General features: G+C 38.5%; 1 protein-coding gene across 2 annotated transcripts; it reads left to right on the forward strand.

Moving 5' to 3' along the window:
• The first annotated feature begins 302 nt into the window (after positions 1–302).
• Positions 303–27229, forward strand: LOC141806073 (serine palmitoyltransferase 2-like). 2 transcript variants are annotated; one of them, XM_074691302.1, is made up of 13 exons: positions 303–384; positions 2633–2838; positions 6567–6761; positions 7233–7387; positions 9516–9664; positions 12497–12621; positions 13733–13826; positions 15800–15905; positions 16725–16944; positions 17460–17586; positions 19631–19766; positions 21184–21313; positions 26056–27229. In XM_074691302.1, exons 2-13 carry the CDS (start codon positions 2692–2694, stop codon positions 26173–26175), a joined length of 1704 nt encoding a protein of 567 aa, XP_074547403.1. In that variant the 5' UTR covers positions 303–384; positions 2633–2691; the 3' UTR covers positions 26176–27229. The 2 variants fall into 2 exon arrangements, with proteins under 2 accessions (XP_074547403.1, XP_074547402.1); XM_074691301.1 differs by lacking the exon at positions 303–384 and having other exon boundaries at positions 2308–2838.
• The last annotated feature ends 267 nt before the right edge of the window (positions 27230–27496 follow it).

A 27496-nucleotide genomic window follows, 5' to 3' on the forward strand; every position in this document is an offset into this window, starting at 1 on the left:
AACTTAACAACCAGCATTGTTCTCATTATTCATTATTCATTATTTGCTGACATCAGTGATTGAGAGAGAGAAATCTCTCCAGCAGCAGGGAGGAGAATGTCAAAGTGGAAGAGCCATCATTGCTCTGTTTTTGGCTGTAAACAGCCACATAGTTCCATGCACAAGCTTCCCATCTCGGAAGAAGACAAGACTAAGTGGCTAGAGTTCATTCATCATGGAAATGTGCCAGCTACACTCAGTAAAATTGTGCATGTGTGTGCTAGTCACTTCAGGGCCAACTGCTTTTCCAACTTTGGACAGTACAACAGAGGGCTAGAGAATAGACTGGTCCTGAATCCAGGCGCATTACCAACCATCCACAAACAAACCTCCGACCCTGGAAATGTGAGTATTTTAAATGCTGTGAGCTGTTGAGCAGATGTAAGAGCTTTTCCTCAGTGTCCCCTGTCTCTGTGTTAGCTTCAGGATGCTAACTTTAGCTGTGGTTAGCCTGTTGTTTTAGCCTGTAATGTTATGGTAAACAAGCTTCTCTGTTTTCTAAACATTGTGCACTTGGAGCTCGTGGTGCTGCTCTCAGTGTCGCGGAAGAGCTGGGCGGTATCAGCGGTGGCTCATTTACATATGAAGGCCACACCCACTAAATCAGAGCGTTCTGAACAGAGGGGCTATGAGAGCCTGGAAACAATGCTGCTGTGCTTGATTTATTGGCTTTTTGGATCAAAACATGTTACTACCATTTCATGAAGACATCAATGATCCATATTAAACTGCAGAAAAGGAGCATAATATGGGAACTTTGATTTTATTTCTGCTGTTTAAAACAGGATGGAGACTATTGGGAAACAATGCTAATCTTGGAAAAAAGTAGTGGCTGGAGATGCATATACACTCCCGTCATTCAGCCTGCTGGTCTGATTCCAGCCAAGGTTTGGTCCTTGAAGCTCCTAGGGCAGGCCAGGCCTCTGGATTCTTGGCAATGCAGCTTAGCAGAAATCTCTGGCAGTATGAACAAACAAAGGAGTAATTGAGGTTAAATTCGAACCAACAATTCACAGACAAAGACACACAGATAGAGTGAATGGCAGATTTAGAGGACTGAGATGGAAACTGTGCTTTGTAACTTCCAAAAAGAAGGACTACTTTGGGTAAGGGAAAGTGTTAGTCAGCCTATCAAACAGTGCATAGAAAAAAAACTTCTTCTTTACAGAGCACGGATGATTTAATCATGTATTATGTGACACTATGTCCACTGAGTGACATCTGTCTATATTCAAAGAAAGACCTGACTTGGAAAAAGAAAAAATACAGGTTTATAAGAAATGAAGACCTGTTTACCACCTGAAAATCACTGCAGACTTTTTGTAAAAACATCAAGAGGTTGTTAAAAACGTTGTTTTTGTTGTTGTTGTTTTATTGGATGCACAGTGTACACTGGATGCAATTGCAAGTTTTGAATAATACCACACCAAGGCTCCAGTGCTTCTCTCATTTTCTGTGTTGCCAGTGCAGGCTCAAACCACAAGAGGGAGCAGCTGAGCTGTGAAAGCTTCAGCTATGTCAATGTCAATGTCCAAATCATGTTAAAGAAAAATTTGCGACCTGCTTCAACTTTAAACTAACAAAAATGTGTATTTAACCATAACTTAAATAACACCAGTGAAATTAATATGATAAATATATTTTTGAAATGCCAAAAGACTCTTGACTGACTCAGTTCTTAATTCACTAACCCCATACCAAATTCAAATGCACAAACCACGTATTTGCAAATGACAGGCAAATCATTTTACTTCCAATGCTTATGTACAACACTATTTATGAGTGATTTATTATAGGACTTGGATAAACTGATCTGACAGGGACAGCAACACTTCTTGGAAAACAGAACGAGTTTTTTAAACTTATACTGACTTAAATTTAAATCCTTATTTAGAGAAACTATGGCTATTTTTCAGCTTGGTGAGGGCATAACAGGCTTTATAGATTTTGTTTAACCAGCTCTATGGGAATGAATCTCAATTTTGCTAGTGTTTTGATTAAATAAAAACTTATATCATTTTTTTAGGTTTTGCTGATATAATGAAATACAGACTTATTTTGAGCATTACATATATACTTTTAGAGTAACTGTTTTAATTTGAAAGTTTACTTTTTAATTTAAATAATTGTTCTTTCATTTTTATATTCTTTTATTTATTCTTTACACTACCACAGGAACACGTCTTTGGATAATCTTAAAAAAAAAAAAAAAGAAAAAAAGAAAAGAAAAAAAAGAACAAGATTCCCGGCTTATTTATCAATTCTTCTTTATGCTTTTTTAATTGAACGTCACCGTTTGAGATGTATTAGATATCAGTATGACAAGTGCAGGTCAAATGGTTTGTGTACAGTAAGCCGCGCCTTCGTGGACATGCGAAACATGTGGTCCCGCCCTCTCCTGCAGGCACCGATATTATTGATGGGCGTTGATTTCCGGTATTCGGCGCCTGGATTTTCAGGTTCCACCGAGTGCAAGTGCGAGTATGTGTATATGTGTTGTTTCCGAGTGCATGTGTGTGTGTGAGTGAGAGGGAGTTTGTAGTGTGGTTGTACCCGTTCCCAGCGTGGATACTGTCATCGCCTTGTACCACAGGCAGGCGCCGTGTTTCTTCATGCAAGATAACGCCGCGGCTCCACAATCTTTGGCCAGCAATGACCGAGAGCCCCGCAACCAAGTCAGTCAACGGGGATGTGTGTCAGCGCGTCAAGAACGGACTAAAGCCCGAGCGGAATGGTTTGTTGAGGACCCTCCACCACCGCAGTGAGCGGCAAGCGAAGCACCAGCCCGGGGAGGAGGAGGTAAGGCCCGGGATGGGACGGGGAGGAGAGACTGGTGAAACCTGGATAGTACGGACCCGGAAACACCCGGGCGATAGTGTTATTATACTAAACTATGTTTGTACCCTCCTGTTCCTGCGTTTATAATAAGAAATATTTGAACCATGTGTATTGACGTTGCCCTGCTCAGTAGTTTGTTCCTGCTCTGATAGTCTTGATAACTTAAAGTAAACGCCCAAATACATAGAATGAACTACAGTGTCAAAAGTTTTCTCTGTCCTCAAATATTCCTCAATTCTAATATTCAAATATAACTACCGGTATGTATCTAAAAATACAGCACAGGTATTGAGGCACCAGCTAACTTTTTTTAATCTCACACATATGTATCTAAATGGGCTATAGTACACTTTTATTCCTCTGTTATGCAGAGAGGTTGAAGGCAGCTCCAAAAGTTGACACCGCGCTGCATTCCAGTAGTTACATCCATGATTGATGAGCTGAAGAAGAACGAGGTCTCATACTTGGGATGGAGTAGTACCTAACACTGTGAAATCTTCCAGGACGTTATCTTATGGCAGATAAAGCCGACTCTTCCAGTCCAACAACTTGAGTCTGTTTACGTTTCTTTACTATGATGACAGCAAAAAGTTTCCTGGTTGCATCTGTCATCAGTTATAGCTCTTCCTGATGATTTTTTTTTTGTTGTTGGTTGGTTGTGAAAAGCACTGTAATTCATGATGCCTTGCAGATTGTTTCAGAAATGTGATTTATTGACATTTGTTAACAGGCTATTTCCCAAGTTTTACAATTGGGAATGGCAGGATTAGATTTGCCATTTTAAAATTAAACATTGACAAAATAACACATGAACAGCTTTGATTACAGATGCTGCTTAAATTAACTCAAACCAACATTTCTTCACAATCAATGTGTTTCAAACAACGAGGGTTTATAAATCTTTGAGGTGGGAGAAACATATCAATGTATCGTGATATTGGGATTTTTTGTTTAATGATTTTAAATCAGGATTTTTTGTTCATTTTTTTTTCAAATTGAAGTCCTTCGTTTTATTCGTTATTTATAAGCTGGTTTGGAAAAAAGTTGAGATGTCATAATAATAAATATAAATCTTAAAAACTCACTCACACGTGATGTACATTTTTTGGGAAAATATGGCTCCTGATATAGTCTGTAGACATCATCATCACTCAACTTTTTCACAACTATCGAAGAAATTGCAGTTTAAATTGAATCGGCACCCCAAGAATGGTACAAGAATCAAATCAGAAGAAAAGCATGTTGTCCCAGCCTTAATAAGTCTACAAGTAACTGAATTAAAAAGCTTATTTTTACAGACATTATTGAAATGTTAACAGAAACAGAACTTAATGACTTGTAAAAAACGGATACCCTGTCTCTAAAATCCCAACACAGTCTAGGTGGATGTCTGCTAGTCATGAGTCTGTTTCTGCTCGAGGTTTCTGCCTGCTGAAGAGAAGTTTTTTCTTGCCATTGTAACTTGCTAAATGCTGCAAGAGTCTGCACTCATGGTGGGTTAAGATGAGATCAGACTTCTTATCTTGTCTTGATGTTGGTCTGTGTTAATCCAGTAACTTTTTTTAATGTTAACAGATCTAGATCAGTTAATATTTTTTGAAAAGTGTCATGATTTGAAGCTATACAAATAAAGAGTGGTTGATTGAAAGAGGGACAGATGCACAAGTGTGTACCAAGACCCTGTCCCAATTGTTTCGAAACCTATTGCTGGTACCAAAGTCAAACTGATCCTGTTTAATTTCTCATTTTCAACATGAACTGTCTGTTGGCTGTGTAAGGGATAATGTTCAGTGAGCCGGTAGACTCAATCCAGGGTGAGATGCTGCTGCTGCTGCTGCTGTATGTCTGGTTCTTTCCAACACAAAGCGATTCCATTTGGCATCAGCTCACTGTGCATTTCACTGGTTTCTACCCGGCTCCCACCCTAATGCATACACAAGTTGATTTCAAGAACAATCCAAAGTTGATTTTATTGCCCGTCTCAAAATAGATTAATAATTATTCCTCAACTTTGATAATTGGTGGAACTTTCTTTCTGGTTTTTGCTTTAAGTCAGGAGTTCCGAGTTGATAGTTGTAAATAAAGTAGAAAGCACAAACTGGCATCAGATTAAATATGTTTTTTCCCTGTTTTGCAAATCATCGTACCTTAATCAAATCATATCAAATAATCATTTAAATTTTTCAAATGCTGCCAATATCTTAAGAACAGATGTAAAAAGATATATTTCTTCATTTATCCACATATTTCAATGTGTCCTGTGACAGTAGTCCTTTTAGCGGAAACCTTTTTTAAAGGGTTATCTCCTTCTTCTCAAAAACTGATTCCTCACAAATGTAAAAGACTGAAACTGTGGTGAGTAAGCGATGAGAAAGAACTGAACCTGTGCTTCCTCTCAGGTAAAGCTGTCCATTGAGACTACATGCCTGCTCTGACCTGACTCCTCCTTAGAGACTCATTAAGTTTCCACTTTTGGATGCCCATGTTGTTATTGTTCCAATTAACTGTTCCCTCATGGATATGTTATATTAATTTTTAATTGATTGGAGCCTAACTTGAAATGGAAACAAACTTTATTTCATTCTTACTGCTAGATGTGTACAGCAAAAAACAAACAAACTGCAGGGTGAATTTGTCTGCGAGGTCAAGCATAATCTGCCTCAGTTTTGGATATTAGATAGTGATATCTGACTGTAGAACAATCAGTAACAAAATAAAGTCTTCATTTTTCTTGTTTAGATTCCAAAGACAGTAAGAGTAGAGACAGACTGCTGACAGGCTGCTCTCATCACCAGACACTGTAGGCTAACAGTAGCTGTTTCTCTGTTGATGCTTCGTTGAACTGGGTATGGTTGGTTGAAAGAAAAAAAAAACTGAGAGCCTGGTGACTGAACTTCAGCTGATTACAGTTCATGTGGATGTCAGCATTGCTGCTCTGTAAGGTATTTGAGAGTGGGGCATGACTGGTCACATGTAGTGCCTAATAGGCCTGAGCATGGGGATGAGCAGAGTAGGAAGGGGAACTAACAAGTAGTGACTTTCTGTCCAACAGCTTCCATAGATAAAGTCAAGAAGACATGAGATAGATTTATCAACAGAACAAAATTGAAACGATTATATATTTGAAAGCATATAAATGTAATGTATATCTATTCGCTGAGCTCAAAGTGTGCACATTTACCTTAACACATCCACTTCTTCCCTTCCTTGTCTCTGGCCTTTGTCACACTGTGTCTTTCCTGTTGACTGTACAACTTGACAAGCTTGATACTGTGTCAGCGGTCTTGTAGTTTCCCTTGTTGCAATTTGGGTGAACACAGATAATCTATCTAAGCTAGAGTTACTGATTGGAAAAAAACCAACAATAGCAAATGACAAACTACATTTCCATTACTGTCTACTGTCTGTTTTTATTTCTTATACAGAATTGATTTGTGTTAGAATATTGTCTCACTCAAGATATAAATAGTAAATGTATACACCAGAAGACAGTGTCAAAAAGCTCAGTTATAAAAGGATTAATAGGCACTGTAAGACATTGTTCCCAATAAAACTTAGATTTGTTTTCACAAGTATTTAAGAAATAAAGCCTGAAACATAGTGTTTTCTCTAAAGTTAAGATTAAAACATGTGTACTGTAACAGTAATAAGTGCTGTTGAAATGATTTTCTGCTTTCCGTGTTGCCCAGGTCCACGCTGTACCACATCATGGGGTCCTGTACAAGCGGCCTTTCATTGAGTCTTTCGAGGAGACACCCATGTTGGTGGCTGTACTTACCTACATGGGATATGGCATCTTAACCATCTTTGGCTACCTCCGTGACTTTCTGCGCCAGTGGAAGATTGAGCGGTGTCACATCGCCAGGGAGAAAGAGGAGCAAAAGGTGGGAACAGTCTTTGAAAAAAATATATGATGCTCATTCAGTAACATGTTGTCTGTCATAGATGGTAGAAAATATGTGAGTTTTATTTTGTGTTACACTCAGTAAAACACTCCTGATCCTCAAAGACAGCGGGGAACGTTACAGGCCTAAGGGTTTATGATTTTTGAGTCTTGGGTTTTCTTCTTAGGTTCTCATTTTTCTTTAGTGCAATGTCCTCATGGGCTACATTATGCCTCAATCAAAAGTATATCCTCTTGATGATGCCATATCTAATTGTGAGGCCCATTGTTTTAGAATTAGTTTATGTTGACAACTGGAAGTCACATTGATTAGGCTCTCTCAGTCATGCCTTTATATGGTGAGCCTTGTTTTTATCTCCAAAAGACTAAAGGTAAATTTCACCATTTTCTGAGTCTTGTCTTTAAATCTCCTTAAAAGTGTTTCTATCTTTCTGTTTTTACCCCTGTGTAGGACTTTGTTCCTCTCTACCAGGACTTTGAGAACTTTTACACCAGAAACCTCTACATGCGCATAAGAGACAACTGGAACAGGCCAATATGCAGCGTTCCAGGAGCCAAAATGGACTTGATGGAACGAACCTCCCTGGATTACAATTGGACTTTTGAGTGAGACAGCCAAACCATTTATTCAAGACAGTAAACACATGTATATTTAAGCTGACCTTGTAGCCTGAGAAAATAGTTTGAGTCAGTTGAACTAACTGAATACTGGTCAACATTAGACTTGGATAAAGCAGGATTTCCCCAACACACATACATGAACACACACGCACACACCCTTGTGTCTCAACGTGGTGAATCAGGAGAAGCTACAAATCAAAAGTACAGCAAGAGGACAGGTTAAAAAGTGGAAGACTCCCGCAGAAAGGAGTGTTTGTGGGTATGGATGTCCTGATACAGATTTTTTTTTTGCTTCCTTTCTGATCCGATTTTTTCATGATATGTTTTGCCAATACCAATCGGGTACCTTTCTCTGAGAAATCCCGTACTACGTTTGGTGATTTTGTTGTGAACAACAAATCATTTTTGTTGTATTAAAGTGAGCCATGTTGGTACCTCCTCAAGGAATGTTGCAAGACGCTGTTTTACCATCATTGCTTTCCAGAGAAGTAGTCCTACACAGCAAACACGTTTGCAACATGGTTTGATTTGCATCAGCCGTAAAGCATGACAGTGCTGAAAACACGTGAAAACTGGATCGGTCCCGGTCACGTAATGAAATCCGATGCTATTCGATCCTCCAAAAATAGCCATATCAGGCGCTGATACCAATCAGTGTATCAGATCAGGACATCCTTATTTGTGGGTACATTGACTGGTCAACCATTTGGTTGTAGCTTTGCTCTTTGAACAGGTGCTCAGTCCCGCTGTAGATGAAATTGGTATCTTTATAATGCTTGTCAGCAAATGGGAGCATAGAGGGCTTTAAAATGTCCAGGTAGACAACTGTGAACACTTTGGGTTTTATAGAACACAGTGGACCAACCAAGATGTCTCGTCACTCGTATTTGTCAAAGACTGCTGAATGCCACGCTTGATTTTAAACACCTCAGATTCTGCTCTTCTTTGGGCTTCTTGGGCTTTGATTAGCAAATTATAGTACTTCTGGAAAGTATTTACAGCACTTAATACATTTTCAACAATTCAAAATAACCCTTTTCTTGTCGTAATTATTGGGTGTTATGGGTAGAATTTTGAGGGAATGAGGCTGTAACAGAGCTAAATGTGGGAAAAGAGAAGCATTTTAAATACTCTCCTGATGCGCTGTAAATGCAGAATTGACTTTCATCAGAAAATTGAATGTTAACCACTGAAAAACAGTTCATATGTTTTTTCCTAGCTCAGATAATACATTTGGTATTGTCTCTGGTTTAGAAGAAGAGCTGCAGCCCCTGTCAGCCCTGTTGTCAGTGCTCTACACCTTTCCCTCAGCTTTCCATCGATAAGCTTTGATTCAGCCTCTGCAAACACTCTACTCTTTACAGCAGTGACTCAGTTTGGCTTAGCCCCCTCGTGGAATGTGTCGAGGATCTTGTTGAACATTTTTGTGACATCATAATTTTATGAGATGCACATTTATATTGATCGGGTGAACTCAAAGAACCTGTCCTTGCTGCAAGTACATTTATCCTAGATGTATGGCAATTTTCTCACATCTCTTTGGGATAACTTGTCGACACAATCACAGTGGTGGAAAAAAGATTTCAGAATCTCCTAAAAACACCTTTAAAATTTTAAAAGATCTATATTATCAACATTTTTGATACCAAAGTTGACAAATAACAGAGAATATGTTCAAAACTGGACAAAAAATAAATGAACCATTATGGAACCAATCATTTTGAAGTTTTTAATGGCTTTTTAGATTTCTTCAGTATTTAGGCTGAGACTAAAAGAAATTACACATGAAGACCTAAGAATGATTCTGACAGCAATATTTCACAAATGCATGGAGAGTCCAAAAATGTTTTTGTATATTTATATTATGCTGTAGTTTAAATCACATACTCTTCTCCAAGAACTGTCATTAGAAAAAGCTCTCAACTCCTTGTTTTCTAAAACTACCTCAAGTATCCAGCAGGGCAGCTGTGGGGTTGTGTGAGGTCAGGAATCACAGTTTCCATAAAAGACGGCTGAGATCAAAACCAGAGAACAAAAGCTTGTAGAGTCTGCCTGTGATTGGTTGTCGCCTTTGGCTTATCGTCTCCTTTCTTTCTCCCTGTCTCTCACACAGGTACACTGGGCGGGTGGTGCATGATGTGATTAACTTGGGCTCATATAATTACCTCGGCTTTGCTGAGAACACAGGCCCGTGCGCTGACTCTGCAGCTGAGGTCACTGTGAAGTATGGAGTTGGAGTTGCCAGCACCAGGCAGGAAATTGGTACGAACACATGACAAAACCAGACACAGTCAACCAGATAAGAGCAGGATTGGGCTGTAATAACTGGTATTATTGGTCACAATGCAAAATAGGTCACTTAATTTGAGAGTAGTCAAAAAAAACATTTTCATACTCGTGTTTTTTTTTTTTCTTTGTCAAATATCTTAGCCTTGTTCTTACTTTGAACCAATCATAGGTCTTAAGAGGTGCATCAAATTTTATTTTTTTTTCCATGTTTTAATATTATTTGAATCGTACTTATTTATAAACATTTCATTGCAGCATCCATGTAAATATACCCGAGTCAGCTGTAAGGGTTATTTTCATCTACAGTCCCCTAAAGATCAATAAAAGAAAGAGATAAATAAATACAGATTGAAACTAAGTGCCACGATAGTCAGAAAATAAAACACAGTTCACCAGAATAACGTCATCTTTACCAAAAGAGCAAAAAAAATAGGGATGTCCCGACATTACATTTTCACTTCCGATACGATACCGATACTGCAGCATTGAGTATTGGCCGATACCGATATTGATTCGATACGATATCAGCATTAAACATGCATACTTTTATTACTTATTTTGTAGTATGTCTGTCATGTTTGAAAAGGCTTGATTAAGTGATATTATTCAAACAGAGAACAGTAGTCAGCAACAGTAGGTATGAGGAAAAACTGACCCATTTATTATTAACCAATGGGTAACAGAAATTTTAACATTAAACATAAAAAATACTAGTAATTTAATAAAATAAAGAATAGATTAGAAGACCCAGAAAATAACCTAAATAAATCAAATAAAAACAGCAGGAATGGAGTCTGGAATGGACTGCTTATCGGAGTGCTTATATCGGATATTTTAGATGCATTCCGATAAGATACCAATATTTGTTTTTTTGCTGATATCGGAACGATATCAGATATCAATATCGGATTGGGACACCTCTAAAAAAAAAATATAGTATTTAAAGTTCCATTTACAAGCTAACAGATAAGTAAAATACAATAGTGTCCTCGGCCGAGGGCACCTACTCCCTTGTTAGTCCTCATCCTTAGGCCGAGAACCCTAAAAAGTGGTGACTCAACAGGGCTCCGAGACATTTTGGCTAAAAAATGAACACATTTCAACAATTTTTAAAATTTCTCATTTATAATAACTTGAAATTAGATTAAAAAAAATCTGCTAATAAAATTTAATAAAAGCTAAAAAAAAAAAAAAAAAAAAAAAAGCTACAGCTGCTGCTAAGTCAGTTTAACTCAGCAAAGCTGTGAAACAGAGGAAACATCAGCCTTGAGTCTGTCTTTTTATCTATAAGAAACTGTTTTGAAAACTTTTTGGGCCTGTAAGATGATTTTTGAACAAGCCCAAGCTTTCTTTGTTTACCCTGTTTTTTTTTTTACTTTATATACGATGCTAAACAGCTGCTAGCCGTATCTTCATATTTAGCATTCTGACATGATAGTGCTGTTAATCTTCATTTTCAGCTAACTTTTACAGTTTCATCTTATATTTTATGTATCCTTTATTTGACCAGGAAGAAGCTTGTTGTAATTACAAATCTGTTTTCCAGGAGTTTCATGGCCAAGACGAACAGCCGGAGAGTTACATAGTTACAACAGACACAAATACAAATATCACACTCTCAACATCAAGTATTCATCGCAACAACCTTCAGGGTTCAAAACATCACTGGATAGATTAGACAAAACATCTGCCTTTAAATCATTCAATCATTCAAGATCTGCTTAAAAGTGAGCCCAGTTCAGTAATTAAAACAAAAGGTGAGCAAATTTCTCAAATTCTCAGATTTTTTAATCTACCCAAAATTGTTGGATCAAAACTTAATGAAGATTTGACAGATAAAAATAGACACATTAGATAATCTACATATGATAAGTCTCTGAAACTAGAGGAGCTAGAAGTCCCACTTCCTGTTTGATTGTAATTTATTACAGCGTAATGTAAAAAATATTGAAGAAGTGCACTAAGTGATCACTTTATATGTCAGTCTTCTAGGCGAGTCTGATATGATCCAGATTTCTCTGGGGGAAGAAGAGTGCATCATATGGTTAGCAGATATTTCTGTGGTGAAGTAAAGCCAATGCTGCTTCTCTTCAAATACAACGAGAAAGCTAGCTCACATCCTGATCAACAGAAATCTGTGGAGTCTACAAGCTGCCAGGCATAAATCGAATATATCTCTGCAGACATGCACTGGAGGATAAACTGACTCCACAAGTTTCTTGCACTCAAGATTTTAGGTGCCTCAAAAATCACATTTGTACTTTGGTATTTTGAAGCTCAAAATACATTTAAGGACATACACATGCATTCTTTCTCACCTAGACTTAGACAAAAGTTTGACACAGGATTATCTTTACAAACAAAAAGACTCTATACATGTGAACTTACAGCTAGTTGACTGAGGTCACTATATGGATTGGTAGCTGGGTGTTTAAGCTAGCCCTTATCTTTCTAAGAGGCACAGTTTAAGCCGTTTGTTCAATACACAAAATATTTGTTGAGTGATGAAAAGACTACAGGAAGTCGCTGCACGGCCCCACATGAGCAAGTTCCCACAGTCAAACATGAGTGGTCATTTTTACTATTACATTTAGTATGGATCAAACCAACAGCAGTGTAACACGTATAATGCTGAGTCAGTGGTCTCCTTTCAAACTTTGAACAGATTAAGCTATAAATTCATTCCTTGTTCAGCTTATTTTGCTTCACATAAACTATATTGGTAGCCTGCTTTACAGATGTTGGAGGCTGTAAATGGGAGATCTTCGCTGATCTTTGCTGATCTCCTGAATGTGTGCTTCTCAGGTAATCTGGATAGACATGAGGAGATGGAGAAGCTGGTAGCAGAGTTCCTTGGCGTGGAGTCAGCCATGGCGTTTGGAATGGGCTTTGCAACCAACTCCATGAACATCCCAGCGCTGGCAGGCAAAGTATGAGCACAGGGGGGACTTGTTTGCTTTATTTGCTATCATTTCTTATCTCAGCCTTCCAGCTTGGTGGTTGCTTCCATTGTCAGATTTACCTCATCTTGTCACAGAGGTTTCTGTTCTCGTCCTACTCTCTATCTGCCACGTGTCACTCTTTCGCCAGTATTCTGATGTTTTTGTTTTTTTTCCTACTGGTGATTGTTTTTTCTGTAAATAACAAGTTTTTTGTCACAGATACAATCAGCCAGGATAAAACTGTTCCATAACAACACACTATCACAGGTCACCAGTGGCACCAAACCCAAAGAGGCACACAAACTCTGTCTGGGCTCATATCAGGAGGAAACACTTCCTCGTTGACTTCAGCAGCTTGTTGCTCAAGTGGAAGTCAGAATTGAAAAATGCCACAGCAGTCTGTTTGACCCTCACGACCAATGTTGTCTTAAAGGTTGATACTTCATCACACAAATGGTTTTCATTGTTAAAGTGGGCCATTCCTGGAAAATGTGAGACTGCTGCTTAAAATTCCTACATACAGGTTAGGTGGTAGGTGAAGTATTTTAGCAATGTTTCACAATGACAGATTCCAGTATAGATTCCAGCCCTGCATAGAAAATCTTAACTGGCTCAAACTAAAATGACCAATATCATTTAAAATCCTGCCAAACATAATTCATGAATTTACTTTTAAACATGTTTGGGGTTAATGTTACGGCTGAGCAAACTTTATTTACTTGCAGTCGATTAGTTAAATTCACATTCATGATATGACTTTTACTTTCAGATCCATGGATTTCCAACCAAAAAAATGTTTTGACTGAAACAGGAAGCTCAGGTTCAAGTTTCATTATTACACATATTCAGTTAATCTAATTCAGTCTCAGAGTTTTCTCAACCAGAAAAGTTTTTCACAGAATTACAACCATAAAGTTACAGATTGTTTGCTAAATAAAATGAAAGACATACCCGATAAACTCACCAGACTCATCAACCAGTGGACTAAAAAGTAAAGGGGATTCTCACAAAGGTCATTTGCTTGCTTTCATTTAACAAAACAACAACAAAGGATTGTGACATTATTTTTCCTGACTGAGGTTTGTCTGGTGTTCAACAGGGCTGCCTCATCCTGAGTGATGAGCTGAACCATGCCTCGCTGGTCCTTGGAGCCAGACTGTCTGGGTCCATCATCAGAGTCTTCAAACACAACAGTGAGTTTGTGACGGCTGTGGGAATCTTCTGCCCACACAGAGAGGATGATTTTCTTTTCTATGCACCTGCAATCTTTACAGCCATTCCTCTACTTCAATATTTAAAAATTATAATAGCAATAATGTTTACTACCCAACCCAAAAAACAACTTCAGAAAAAAAATGGCCATAAAGTTTGAAAAAAACATGTAAATGTAAACTACCAGCATAAACACCCACATACCACTACAGAAAAATCTATACACCTTACATTTTAATTATGTCCACATTTACAGTTTCAAAGTGTTGCCAAGCATCTAAGATCTTCAGAGTCAATAGATGGATAGAATTAGACCAATCAATCGCTTTTCTTAATTTTAGGTGATCAGTTATCAGCCCATCTTTACATATGAAACTGATCTTATATCTCCGGGAAGGTCTGACAGCCAGCCAGTGTTGCTTTTTGCTCTGAGACCTTTAACTCAGGACACTTTATTGGTTGTTTAAGTTAAAACATTTTCATTTTCAAGATTTTATCGTTTCACAGGTATTTCACATTGTTCAATGATTTTCAATAAAATAAGATTGGTACATTGAAGGTATATACTGTCAGTTACAAAAAAATAAAAATGGATATCGGCCCATATTGGCATCAGCAGATCAGGCTTTTTAAAGATCGGTGATCGGCCAGAAAATTGTATTGATTTGATGGGAGCTGTCTGCCAGGATTCTCTGGGCTTTCCTCCTCAGATTTTTGTCCAGTTGGACATAATACATGACTTCTCTCACCCAGTGTCCATATACAGGTGGCATTGATTGGTTCTTTCCAGTAGTATCATCTTTCTAGCTGTGAGAGTAAAGAAAGCTCTCATATTGGCTTGGCATTTCTTATGGGGGGGGGGACAAACTATCTCTAATGCAGGAAAACAAGGCACAGGGCTAGCAAACATTGAGATCATCCTCCAGATGATTCACAGAAATGATTGGTGCTCATTATCACCTTGATCTTGACTATGTAGTCTAATCTAGGCTCCACAGATTCACCTATAAATAAACATTGTGTGCTTTGGATATCCTAAGACTGCTCCTTTAGTATGTTAGTTTTGAAGCTGATCTAAAGAAGCTTTCTGTATTTTTCTCTCTTTTCTTTTCCTAGCCTTGGCTCTGATTCTTAGTTTCAGTTCAGGTTCTGGGAGCATTGAGTGGCAGACCTGGCACTTTCCCAGTTTTTGTTTATATTGGCCTGAGTCTCCAGTCCCTTTTGTTTCCCATGTTTGGGTTTTCTTTTTTTTATATTTTGGGGTCCATTCTGAGAAGAGGCTCTGGGATCACAAGATATCAAATGTTGAATCTGAAAAATGTTATCATATTGTGAAAAACGTGTTTATTTTACATTTTATGTCTGCAATACATTAAAAAAAAACAGGTGTGACAGGGGCTACACTGAAAAGTCTTATACTTGATCAAATAGGGGATGGAGAAAATTCTAGTGCCTCATTTAAAAAACCCAACAACTTGCATGGAGAATGGCTCATGGCTATGATCTTCTGGCCTTGAAGCAGCACTGCATTAAAATCAGAAACGACCCTGTTTGGGAAATCCCTGCATGACCTCAAAATCACATCCAGAAACCATCACCTGTGAACACAGATTGTCCCTTAAGTAAACTGATTTTAAAAACAGACAGTTCAGACTGTTCAAGCCAAGTTCTGCTAAATGCTGATAATTTGTACACACTGTACCTTTAGGCCACAAACACACCAAATTCACTTCATAACAATGTGTTGGTACATACTTTTTTTAGATTATGCTAATGAACTGATGAGCTGGGAACAGGATCAGCTTTAATTAAGCTTCTGACACTGTCAGTGTTGTTAAAAGACTGATTAATTTTTCAGCATTCTGTTCCTTCCCTCCACTTTTTAAGGGACTTTATGTAAATTGTCATTTTTTGTTCCACTTTTCTCATCCGAATGTCTTGATTTCCCTTTAAGATATGCAGAGCCTTGAGAAGCTGCTCAGAGAAGCCATAGTCCATGGACAGCCAAGGACTCACAGACCATGGAAGAAGATCCTTATTGTAGTGGAGGGTATTTACAGGTAACTTATACACTTCTTGATAAATTAATGTCAACAAAACCTATCAAGTTTAAAGTTTTTTTAAAAATGTTGTAACATTTTGTCTATGAAATGGTTTAATGTTGATGTATAAGTTATAGGTTTTGATGTTGTCAGTGCAGACAGTCCAGAAGAGGGAACACCCAGTTTCATGTTTGGAGTGTTAAAAGATTTTCACATGCACACAGCAGTAGGACATTGGAGGTTTCCATTTATTATCTTTCTTGTTTTATCCTAGAAACTTTCATTAATTCACTCAGGGACATTTGTGTCTTTTGAAGTGTTTCAGATCACAACGTTCTACGCTGAGTAAAACAAACTAACGCCACGGGTTAGCTGTTTTAAGTTCAATATTTAAGTTGAAGTTGCTGCTTTTGAAATCCAGTACTGTGTCAGCTTTGAAAGTAGGTGAACACACACACACATACACACACACTCACAGGAAACAGGCTTTCACAGGCAGCATTTATCCTCTTTTGATGTGGTTCTATTAGGTTCAGCAGTATCAGTGCTCCTGGGGGAGGACTGCTGGTTGACAGAGCAGATTCACTGCTTGGTTAGCTCTTCGTGGTTGTGTGCGCTTTGAGTTTGATGATTTAGTTCATCCCGCCTAACTGGCTGCTGCACTGTAGAGTCAACAACTTCACAATGCATCTAGATTTACACTTTTTAGCTGTTCCGTTATTTCCTTTGGCAATTTTTAATCATCACACAATAAACAAATCTTAAGATAGATGAACAGTAGATCCACAAGTTACTACTTTGCTTTTCACTTTTCACTTTCTGTCTCCCACCCTGCAGCATGGAGGGCAGCATAGTGCGTCTGCCAGAGGTGATTGCCTTAAAAAAGCGCTACCGGGCCTACCTGTATCTAGATGAGGCCCACAGCATAGGGGCCCTGGGGCCCAGAGGGAGAGGTGTAGTGGATTACTTTGACCTAGACCCCTGCGATGTGGATGTCATGATGGGCACGTTTACCAAGAGCTTCGGCGCAGCAGGGGGATACATCGCAGGAAAAAGGGTGAGGACACAAAGTTATTCAATTATTTTATCAACATTTTAATTTGTCTGAAGGAGTTCTGGTTCAAGAAGCGGCAATCTAGAGCTGTTGTTGTGAATTTTTCCAATTTGACAACCCAGTCCTCTGACTGTGTTAGTTAACAAAGAGAAGCATGTATCACAGTGAGAATACAGTAAAAAGTAAATCTGAGGAGCAGGGCTCAGAACATTAAGCCACAAAGATTTAAGTTTGAAAAAATCTCACCTGTCATCCCAGCAATGTGGACTTGCAGCCTTGAAGTCTGTGTCAGCTGCATTCCAGGAATTTTAGCCCAGTTTCATGATATACTTTGTTATGAAAGCAGCTTATAAAGCTTATAATCTAAAGGCTTGGCTCAAAGAAATCTTGCCGTGCCACTCCTAAGTTCCAGCGAGAAGGAATCCTGGATTGTTTATGCTTGAAGAGACAGCAGAGTGATTTAAGCCTGTAATGCATTTTTTATCTTCTTACATCTCCCATGTATCTGCTGGACTTAGGAGCTTATTGAGTACCTGCGCTCCCATTCCCACAGTGCAGTCTATGCTGCCTCCATGTCTCCTCCTGTGGTGGAGCAAATCATCACTTCTATGAAGTGCATTATGGGAAAGGGTGGCACAACTTTAGGTGAGTGGTACAACACTTCTCAAAACACCTGAAAGTGTGTATGAAGTTGTTTTAAATCACTATGTGTCTGTTTAATTTCTCTTTGAATAACATGTTTATAAAGAAGTTAACCTCCAAAATCAACTTTAGATCATCCTAGTTTTAGGAATTTTGCTTGTACTGTTCACCAAAACTGGTGATTGACATTCCCTTTGTAAGTCTATGCCATGTTTTGTGATTGAGTAGGGATGGGTACCTTTCACATTTGAAACAATACAGTACCGATACCCGGTACCTGGCAATCGGTACCGGTACTCAACGGTACCAGTTTTCAATACTTTTCTGTGTTTCTGTGATAAAACATATCAATTTGTTTGATAATAAAGTATAAAAGGTTTTTCAATTGAACGTATTTATTAATCAATACATAACCTTGCAATGCTGTGTTCATGCCCAGCATGGAAAATCGCCTTCTCTTCCACTCCCTCACAGTCACAAGGATGCATTTAGGTACCTAAACATGGTATCTTTTGATTTTACATGAATCAGTACCCGGTACTTTTGATAGAATTTGGTTAGTTCCTATAAAAGTTCCTAAGTCGGTACCCATCCCTATGAGTGAGTGAGTATGTGTTATCTTTTAAAGTTTATTTTTCACTAGGTTTTTTCACAAAGGCTTCTAAAATATAGTCTGTCCTCATATTTTTGTTTTAGTAACAAATCACAGAGATGTTTAAAGCAGCCACTGCTTGTCCATATTCTACCCACCACATATATAAAATGTATGCTACATGATGTAATATTCCTCATGTTAGCTTAGTTAGATCTTATCAGTGTCTATCAGCACAGAATACTTTGTCTTAAAAATAATTAAAAGGAAATGAGTGATTAAAACAAACTCTCTTTGCCACATTTTGATCTAGTAGCACTCAAAGGATTTAAAACAAACAGTTGTATTTTTCATTTCTCACCACTAGATGTCAGTACACGCTACATCTTTTGTGTTAGTGCAAATCACATGGTTAAAAAACAGTGGATCCTCAAACAGGATGAGTTGTGGGTTTAGTGGGAGGTGAAAGGTGGCATGGTTTAAGGTGTGTCCAGGATGTCGGGGCTAACTGTTGATTCTCCAGAAGTACTGTAGGCCGAACTCAGTGACACACCAGTGAAGGAAGGGGCCCTCTTTCTCCCTGCACACCTATCTGCATGTTCGGGTCGTGGGGGACATTAGTGGCCATATGGTCTGTTATCTGTAGCTGGAGCATAAATATTTAAATAAGGACCTATTGGGATGGGTTCCTGTACTGAGGGCTCACCCTTTTCATAAGAGCACAAACAGCTTGTGTTTATCTAAGAGCATATGATCAGTTTGACCTTTTCATGGCCCAAAGCCGCGCTCACAGTCTCCTTTATTAAACGTTTTCTTCTGCAGTCTTTTTATCACCCTGTTGATGAAAAAAAATCATGAGGATAAGTAGTGATTTTCAAATATTCCTTTCAAAATAAAACAAAAATAGAGCAGCTCATGTGACAGCTATTTCATCTGAAAAATATAAGGTCATTTGAAAGTTTTTTGATTTTTGTCACTAAACAACAGAAAACTCAAAATAATAACATTACAAATAGCATGAAGAAGTGTCAGCAGCCAGTAAAACAGGTGTGTGCTCTTCTATGAGAAACTAGATATAAACTTAGATCACATCCTCTAACGAGCTAAACAACTAGCTACAGTGACTGTTGAATGGTATGTTTACTCAAAATGTGCCCATGCCTAAAACAAATGTCTTGAATAATTTATTCCTCTAAGTTTGATACCAAAAAATTCCAATGTCTCTGAGCTTCGTCACTTCCTCAGCTACACTGGGAAGCTAAACTCATAATTATTTAATATGTGACCATTACCCCACAAACAGCACAGCCATGGAGAGAAATACAGGACAACTAGTCGACTGCTGCAAAAACATTTGCCTGTTCACAGTTTGGAGCTACTTAATGAAAGTGTGATTTACATTTATGTCATGTCATGTCTTATCTGTTCTTTTAAAATCATTTCCTGTCTCCCAAGGTTTTGAGCGAGTGCAACAGCTGGCAGAGAACACAGTCTACTTCCGCAAGAGGCTTCGAGAAATGGGCTTCATCATCTACGGAAATGAGGACTCACCTGTAGTACCCATGATGCTCTACATGCCAGCCAAAATAGGGTGAGCCTCACATCCATGTGGCTAGTGTTTACAGGCCAAAGAAAAAACTTGAATGACTCAGATTATTTAGATAGTAGTATCAAGGGTTTTAATTTGACTGTGAACGAGGACTGGGAAAGATTGGGCTAATTAACCTTTTGTGTCTTTTCAAAATGTTTGTGGGAACTAAAGACCTATTGATACTCCCTTTACATACAGAAATGTAAACATCCTCTTTAAATGATGTCACGTCACTGCTCACATACTTCCATTTAGATTAGCATTGATGCTAACCAAAACATCCACTGGGGGGCAGCCTTGAGTCAGAACTTTATTACAACTAATTAAAAAACAAACAATCATGGATGTACTGCTATTTTACCCCTCCTAAGAAAGACAAAAACAGAGGCAAAAGCTCCTCACCAACTTGCAAAGTTATTTTCAAAATATTCCACTATTGTTATTTCTTCTTCGTGCCTCACAAGAGCTACTTATTAGTTATTAACAGCAACACTGCCCCCATGGTTTCCAGTGGTACTGCTCTGTACACAGCAAAAAACTGAAATCCAAGCCGATGTTTATGTCTTATTTTCAGTAAAAAATGTCTTTTTAGCCTCAATGAGCCACATTCACCTGACCAGTTTAGAAAAATGTCTAAGTGAATTGTTTGTGACGAAATATTTATGTATCTACCAGTGGGGTAAGAGAAGAGTTTCTTGTATTAAGACATTTTTTTCTAATTTCAAAGAACTTGACAAGCACACACAAGACAATTTCACTAAAATAAGACAAAAAACTTGCTTATATTTCAGTTGTTGCAGCTTTCTGGAAAAATGCAGAAATATAAATGAAATGAGTGCAGAGTACAGACAGAAGGCTCCATCCATATCCAGTATTTAACGTTGAGCAGCGATGGACCTGAGGGGAGGCTTCGAAACTCTTAAACACACTTAAAGCCTACTTGACATGAAATGTTTGTTTGGAAATTTCTTTGCTACTAAACCTTGGCAACTTAACTATAACTTGGAAAACGTGGATTTTTATTACCACATGTGCCACAATGTCAAGGTCTCACCTGTCGTAAGAAATCTTTTGTAATCCTTTAAAAAAAAATGGGAGCTCTGTACTTAGTTAATCAAAGTCAAAGTGAATATCTATTTTAACCTTGTCCCTATTTATGAACAAAAATGTATTCTTAAATAAGTTTCACCCTGAGCTCACATTTAAGTCCGGTCAATAATGTTAAATCTGAGCATTTCTCCAGTAGTGTTCCTCATTCATCTCAAAAAACTGTGCATCAAAGACCACACAACCCTCAAGCAGGATCTGTTTTTCTGATGAAGATTTCTAAATGAGCTAAATGTGTGTCTGTTCATGAAAAATGCCTCACAACAGATGTTTCATTTCATGAACCGTCTCCTCATGTCTGTCCCACCAGAGCATTTGGCAGAGAGATGCTGAAGAGGAACATTGGGGTTGTGGTTGTTGGCTTCCCTGCTACACCCATTATCGAGTCCCGAGCACGCTTCTGCATCTCAGCCGCCCACACAAAAGGCATGCTCGACAGAGTGAGTATCTGCTGTTGTGCAACAGACTTTTAAACTGGTTTGAAACGAAATGTTTATCTTCTGGCAAAGTGAAGCAACTGTTTCAGAAACTTTAAACAAAAACAGTTTTCTGGCTTAATGGGCCAACAAAACATGGATAGCTTTACTGAGAAATAATTACTGTGGCCAAGATCTCAGAGTTTCTTAACCTTATCTTCCAATTAGGTTATTTATATTCTCCATATGGAAGAAAAAAATGTGATACTACCCGAGAGCCACACACATTTTGAGAGTGAGAGTAGCCCCTACTTCATTTTACCAGGAATATTCCTCTTTGAGAAACAAAGTCTCTTTTACAAGGAAGTCCTGACCGAGACAGCAGCATGAAAAGTTTCACACAAAGAGCCAGACAAAAAAAGACAAAAACAAGTAAATATTTCATCAATTGGGGCGCGTCTAAATCACGCCCCATGAGGTTCGTCCTTGATTGGATGGCCTGGGTGCGAATCCAGCCTGTGGCCTGTTTCCTCACCTTGTTTCCTAATCTATCTACTGTCCTATCCTCTCTTATTAAAAGCATAAAACACTAGAAAAATAAATTGAAAAGCAACATTTCATCAATCAGTAAATTATCTGTGGTAAAAGGTGCACTCACTGATCAGATGAAACTCACTCCTCTACACTAACGGAGTAATCTAGTTTTACGTGACCATGTTGCTCAAACCAGGATGAGGAAACAAAAGCCGAGTTTCCACCAAGCAGTCCAGTTTGATTCAGTATGGTTTGGCGCGGTTTGGTACAGTTAATCCCGATTGCATTTCCATGGCAAAACTCTTGTGGTAGGCGGCATGTAAGCCGGATGCCAAAAGCAGCAGCTGTTAAATAATAGCTTGACGCCGTAGCAGCGTGACACAGTGTAGCCCGCTAATAAATCCAACGAAGAAGAAAAACACAGTAAACAAAGAGCACCAATATAAGAATTGCAGCATTTTTCCTCTCTGTGATTTTCATGTAGCTCTTTGATACAAAGTGTAATCAAGCTTTGTTTCAGAGAAGTCTGTGTGCCACCAGGAGAAATGCAGCCACTGTCGGGGTAAGTGATGATTCTTTTGACCAATCAACGGTCTGCAGTGTTGTAGCTCCACCTACCAGTCTGGCACCCATTCGAAGGGGTCCCAAAAAGTGGGACGGCTCATCTTGGTTATTTGGGGATCTGTCCCGGCATAAGTCAGTGGAAACACCACAAAATGCGCGCTGTACCGAGACGAACCAAACCAGTCTACTTGGTGGAAACATGGCTAAAATTCATTGATCATTTGATCAAATCAAGAGCAACCCAAACAGCGAAAAACAGAATTCATCTGTAGGACTGAAAGTTACAGCTGACAACTTTAAGGCTCAGTAAAAAGCATAAGTATGGTGGCAGATCAGGAAGTATGGCCTTCTAGTATGGAGAAAACACAACAGCACAGTACACCAAGTCCAACATCTTATGAGGCAGAGGAAGCGTGTAAGAGATGTCACCAGAGTCAAACACAGATAGAAAGTTTTTTTTTGTTTTTAAATGAGTTTTTAGTCTGGCAACAAAAAAGAAATTAACGTTGGTGGAAAGGACACCAAGCTTCACCTTCAGGTTTTTGTGAGACTCTTGATATGATGAAGAGCGGCCCTCCAGTTCCAAGACTGACTAATGACCCCCTGCACAATGTGTGACTGAAATAAGAAGAAAAAACAGCCAAGAGACGGCTCTTCCCCTCAGACCGGATCAGAATGTCAGGCAGAATCTTTTTTTTTTTATGGGTAAAGTTTAGACTGGATCACTCCACTGTGTTAAAGTGGAGGTTATTCTCATTTCAGTCCACATGTTTAGAGTTCAGCTTCTAAACATCCTCCGTACACAATGTGCTGCCTGTTTTGAATACAGCTGGTCCAAGTGTGTCAGTGTTCTGTGAAACAAAACAGAAGGCTGTCCGCTTCCCTAAACTGAAAGCTTAACTTATTTTAAAAAACTGAACTAACTACATGTTTTCACCTTATGTACTCCTCAGTCTTTCTCCCTCTTTATCTTAAATCAAAATCAGTTCGCACAGATTGTCAACCCTCCCCAATTTAACAAGCCTGTCCTTTTGGACGTGCACAATGCAAAGTAAAGACAGGGTTTGGGAGAATTGCAGTGTTGAATACCTTTTATCTGTCAAGATGTTCAAATATCCCCCTCTTACCATTCATCTCTGTATTATTCTGTCACACTTTAATGTGTCGTGTCCACTTTGTGTGCCCCTTTTATCTCCTGAAGAGTTTTTCCAGTATTGTCTTTGAACTCTACACACCCACACACAAATTTCTTGTCCTTCCAAAGACCTTTCATTTCTCTGGCCTCGTTGATGTCCTTACCTTTAAGGCTTAAGCAAATGTCAGATCACACTTAGCTATACTTACCCCTTGAAAAAGTGAAAACAGATCTAAGCAATCTCATTTAGGCCATCCTTGGCTAAAGTGGTTTGATGATGACATTGAAATGCAAGTTTAAAAAAGGTTTTCACCGTTTTTAAAGCAGGGAGAAATGTTTTCGCTTTCTGAACAAGGTGGTATTACACAAGCTGCTTAGTTTTCAGCTGACTCCTAAAACTGTCACCAGTGTCATGAACACATTAGGCTGGTCATTCTTCAAACTGTCTTTGGAGACAGTTTTCGAATGCCTGCTCTATTATCAGGATATTCTGAGCCTTGATTATTCTCCTCCTATTATGCTTCACCCGCAAAACCACAATTTTTCTTTTTGACAAACAGTAAATGTCACCCAGCTCCATGACAAACTAGTGAGAGGATGAAGACCACAACAAGTGGACAAATATTTAAGGTTGAGAAACACATCATGTACAACAGAAAGTAACTTAACCACAAGTCCCTAATTGCTTGTGGTTACATTATCTGTGGACATTTATAGACCATCATATCAACATTGACTTCATTAACCAGAAACCTTGGTCACAATAAATGATCCAGAACACTATGTCCAGACAACAAACTGCACCATATAGTTTTTGCTGTGAACATGAAATATCTTTCTGTTAATCATAATTTAAACTTACCTTCATGATTCACTCTTCATATTGAGTCCTAAGTGGGAAGTTTGGTCATAACTTTGGCTCAAAAACACTTTTTTTTCATTAGATACACACGGTAAAAAGTAGATTTTTTTTTAGGTCAAACCTGACGAATGATGGATACAGAAATCAGTCTAGTCAATTAACTTGGATTTAAAAAATGGAGATTATGTGACCAGTGTTTGCATGGCTTAATTAAAGGAACTATGATGAATTTCTTTGTGATCTTAAAAAGTCTAATTTCTAGATATATGCCTGATTGTTATCCACAACCTGAAATGAGATTATCAGCACCAATATAGATTATTCCTAAATGCTATTTTTTCATCTTCCCTATCTGGTCGGACAGAACCACACTGATTCATGTCGAAGTCTCCGTGACAACACCACGCTAGCCTGTGAAGTTTAATAGTGAGAAGTTAGAGCTGTGTTTTTCGCAGCTTTAAAATGATTTATGTGATTAATTTTGTAGTGATGGTGGACACAGGAGCCTAACTGTCGGACAGAAAAAGGACAAAAAAGCGGAAGAAAGCCAAACCAGAGAGTGATAGAGCACAAGCTGAAGGCTAAAATACAGGCTAAAGGCTAAAACATGGTGTCCATTCCAACCCACAGTCAGCAGTTATTCTTCAGTGGTCTTTTCAAACTGGAGAGTCTGTCAATAAAATGAAGAGTGAGGTTACGTTAGCTCTGATTGGTAGATGACTGGCAGGACATAGCTAACAAGGATTTGCTAACGTTACATGCTACAGACATGTCTCAGAGCACTGGGCTGTAATATAGCCTGCTACTTAACTACGGTACAAACTGACAGAGCTTGCTTGTTGTCACGTTTCAAAGCGTAGTTGTTAATAAATAAGTTTAACTGTTCTTGTTGTGAAGGGGTTAGCTCAAGACGTCTGCTTGCTAATAGCTGATATCGTGGATTATGCTGCCAAAGAAGGAAATATTGGACTAATTTTCCAACTCATTGTTTTTACAAGTCTATTTATTTTGGGATTTTCTTTTTTGGAAATTATTTCAAGTCAGCAGCACCACACAGATATGAAGTCTTCAATGGTCAGAGCTGTGAATGCTAACCATGTTTCTTCAATTGAGGAAAGGCCAAAGTTGTGATCAGTATTAAGATTGAAATAACAATGTAAGCCCAACATTTACAAACTTCAGGCGAAGAGAAGTTGAATTCATTTGAAACATGTGTTTTCTTTATGAAGACCTAAAAATGTTCCATGTCAACACTTTAGGTGTCAGTGATGTGTTTCACTGTTTGTGGTAATCTAAAGGTCACAGTTATATGGCTTCTAAAGTCCAGTTCCAAACTCCATATCTCTCCCTTAAAAGTTTGTTTTGATCACGTGATTGATAAGTCCTGCCCTTCAAGACATCAAACTACTCTCCCAAAGATGTTAAACAACATCCATGTCCAGTAGAAAGTTCACTTTCACTGCCTGTGCCCCAACAAAATGTTCTTCTACCTCCCATATCCAAGGAATATAAATGAAATATTGAAGTGAAGTGAGTGGTGTTTTTATGTCTTAGCCCAAGTTTCCTGATTTAATTTGCTGAGACAGGTGTGCTCGGTGCTGCTTTTAGATTTCCTTGCTACACTCTGCCCTTCATGCTGACAGCTTTTACATGGTATAAATGTCTCCACAGGCACTGAGTGTCATCAGTGAAGTTGGAGACCTTCTGCAGCTCAAGTATTCCCGTCTCAGGATACACCCGTCTTTGGAGCGGCCCTTTGACGATAACGTGTATGAAGAAATTGATGACTGATGAAACCCTCCTTTCCCAAAGTGGTGTGAACCAGAACAACCCCAGAAAATACAAAGTGGATCAAGGATGGATCACGTCTTCCACAAGGACTCAGATGTGCACAGGTGCCCAGTGTCAGCAGATTTCCCTTACATAACCCCCAACAAAAAAAAAAAAACACTTTGAACTATCATTTAATGTTGTTTGCCTTACAGAAATGTGCAGGATTTATAAACTGTCATCTGCTTTTTGTATTTTTATAATTTTTGTCCTTTTTTTAAGTCTTAGATTTCTTTCAAAGTTACATCTAGATATGTCTGCAGTGCTTGAAACATCGTAAACATTGTTGAAGTTAAACTGCCTTCAAAATTACTTTCAGTAATAATTTCTCTCTGTTAGCTTAAATTTTATCAACGCTAATTTAAAACAAAATCAGTTTAAAAGGAACCCTGCATCAAAAGCATGTTGACATTTAGACCTATGATCTGTATTGAAATTAATGTAGTCAAGTTCAAGATTCCAAAAACTTTTAAGCCCGATACCCCCAAAATAGCAGAGACCAGTGGACCCCTTTTGAATTATATACCAAGAGTCCAATCCAAAAAACAAAAGAGGGATCAAAAAAAGGCATAAGATACTTGATTTAGCTGGTCATTTTCCATATTGTTGTGTTTATTTTAATTGATGCAGCAGGTACTGATGTGTCGTCATCCTGGCTTAGTCACCTCATAGAAACAAAGAAATGTGGAAAACAGATCAAATTTTTTCTTTTTTTTTTTAATGGTTTTATTTTCCATTAAACTCCAGTTTGTGATTTTTTTTTTTTTTTTTTTTTTTTTTACAACAATTGATGACACACACAATTCTAAATAGCTTTTTGATTTGGACCCCCACTCTGGGAACCTCAGACCAAATAACACAAAGATATGAACTACTTTTTAAAGATGTTTCTTCTTTGTCTATTTTGGGGGGTTTGGCGTCAGGAATGAGTCATAGACTCATAGTATGACAGAGAGAATCTGGTCATCTTTCAAAATAAAACATTGTCCAGAATCAGATAATAAATCAAACTGAAATAATGCAGGGCTTGAAGACCTCCGGCATAGTGCCGGAAATCCGGCGTAGACAAACCTGCCAGATTGTGAAATCCTGCAGGTCGGTCTGGCTGCCCTCCGTTGATTTCACTCGATCGAGTTCCGACTGAACCAGTCAGGAAAGAGAGGCGGGAGCTGCAGAGAGCAGCTCCCGTCTCTCTTTCACAAACAAGCAGCAGCGGCCCAAATCCGCTACGTCATACCGTGGCTTGATGCGTATTGGTCTATGATGAGTGTGACTGGCAGAA

The sequence above is a fragment of the Halichoeres trimaculatus genome, unplaced genomic scaffold (genome assembly GCF_033239565.1).
Source record: "Halichoeres trimaculatus isolate MK-OKI-2021-1 unplaced genomic scaffold, fHalTri1.1 fHalTri1_scaffold_17, whole genome shotgun sequence".
Taxonomy (NCBI): domain Eukaryota; kingdom Metazoa; phylum Chordata; class Actinopteri; order Labriformes; family Labridae; genus Halichoeres; species Halichoeres trimaculatus.

What these genes read in the sequence shown, in the direction of transcription:
- LOC141806073 (XM_074691302.1), top strand. Translation starts at nt 2,692, where the DNA reads ATGACCGAGAGCCCCGCAACCAAGTCAGTCAACGGGGATGTGTGTCAG. An exon ending in GGGAGAAAGAGGAGCAAAAG is followed by an intron (nt 6,762 to 7,232) that starts GTGGGAACAGTC and finishes ACCCCTGTGTAG; the next exon opens with GACTTTGTTCCTCTCTACCA. An exon ending in TCCCAGCGCTGGCAGGCAAA is followed by an intron (nt 12,622 to 13,732) that starts GTATGAGCACAG and finishes GGTGTTCAACAG; the next exon opens with GGCTGCCTCATCCTGAGTGA.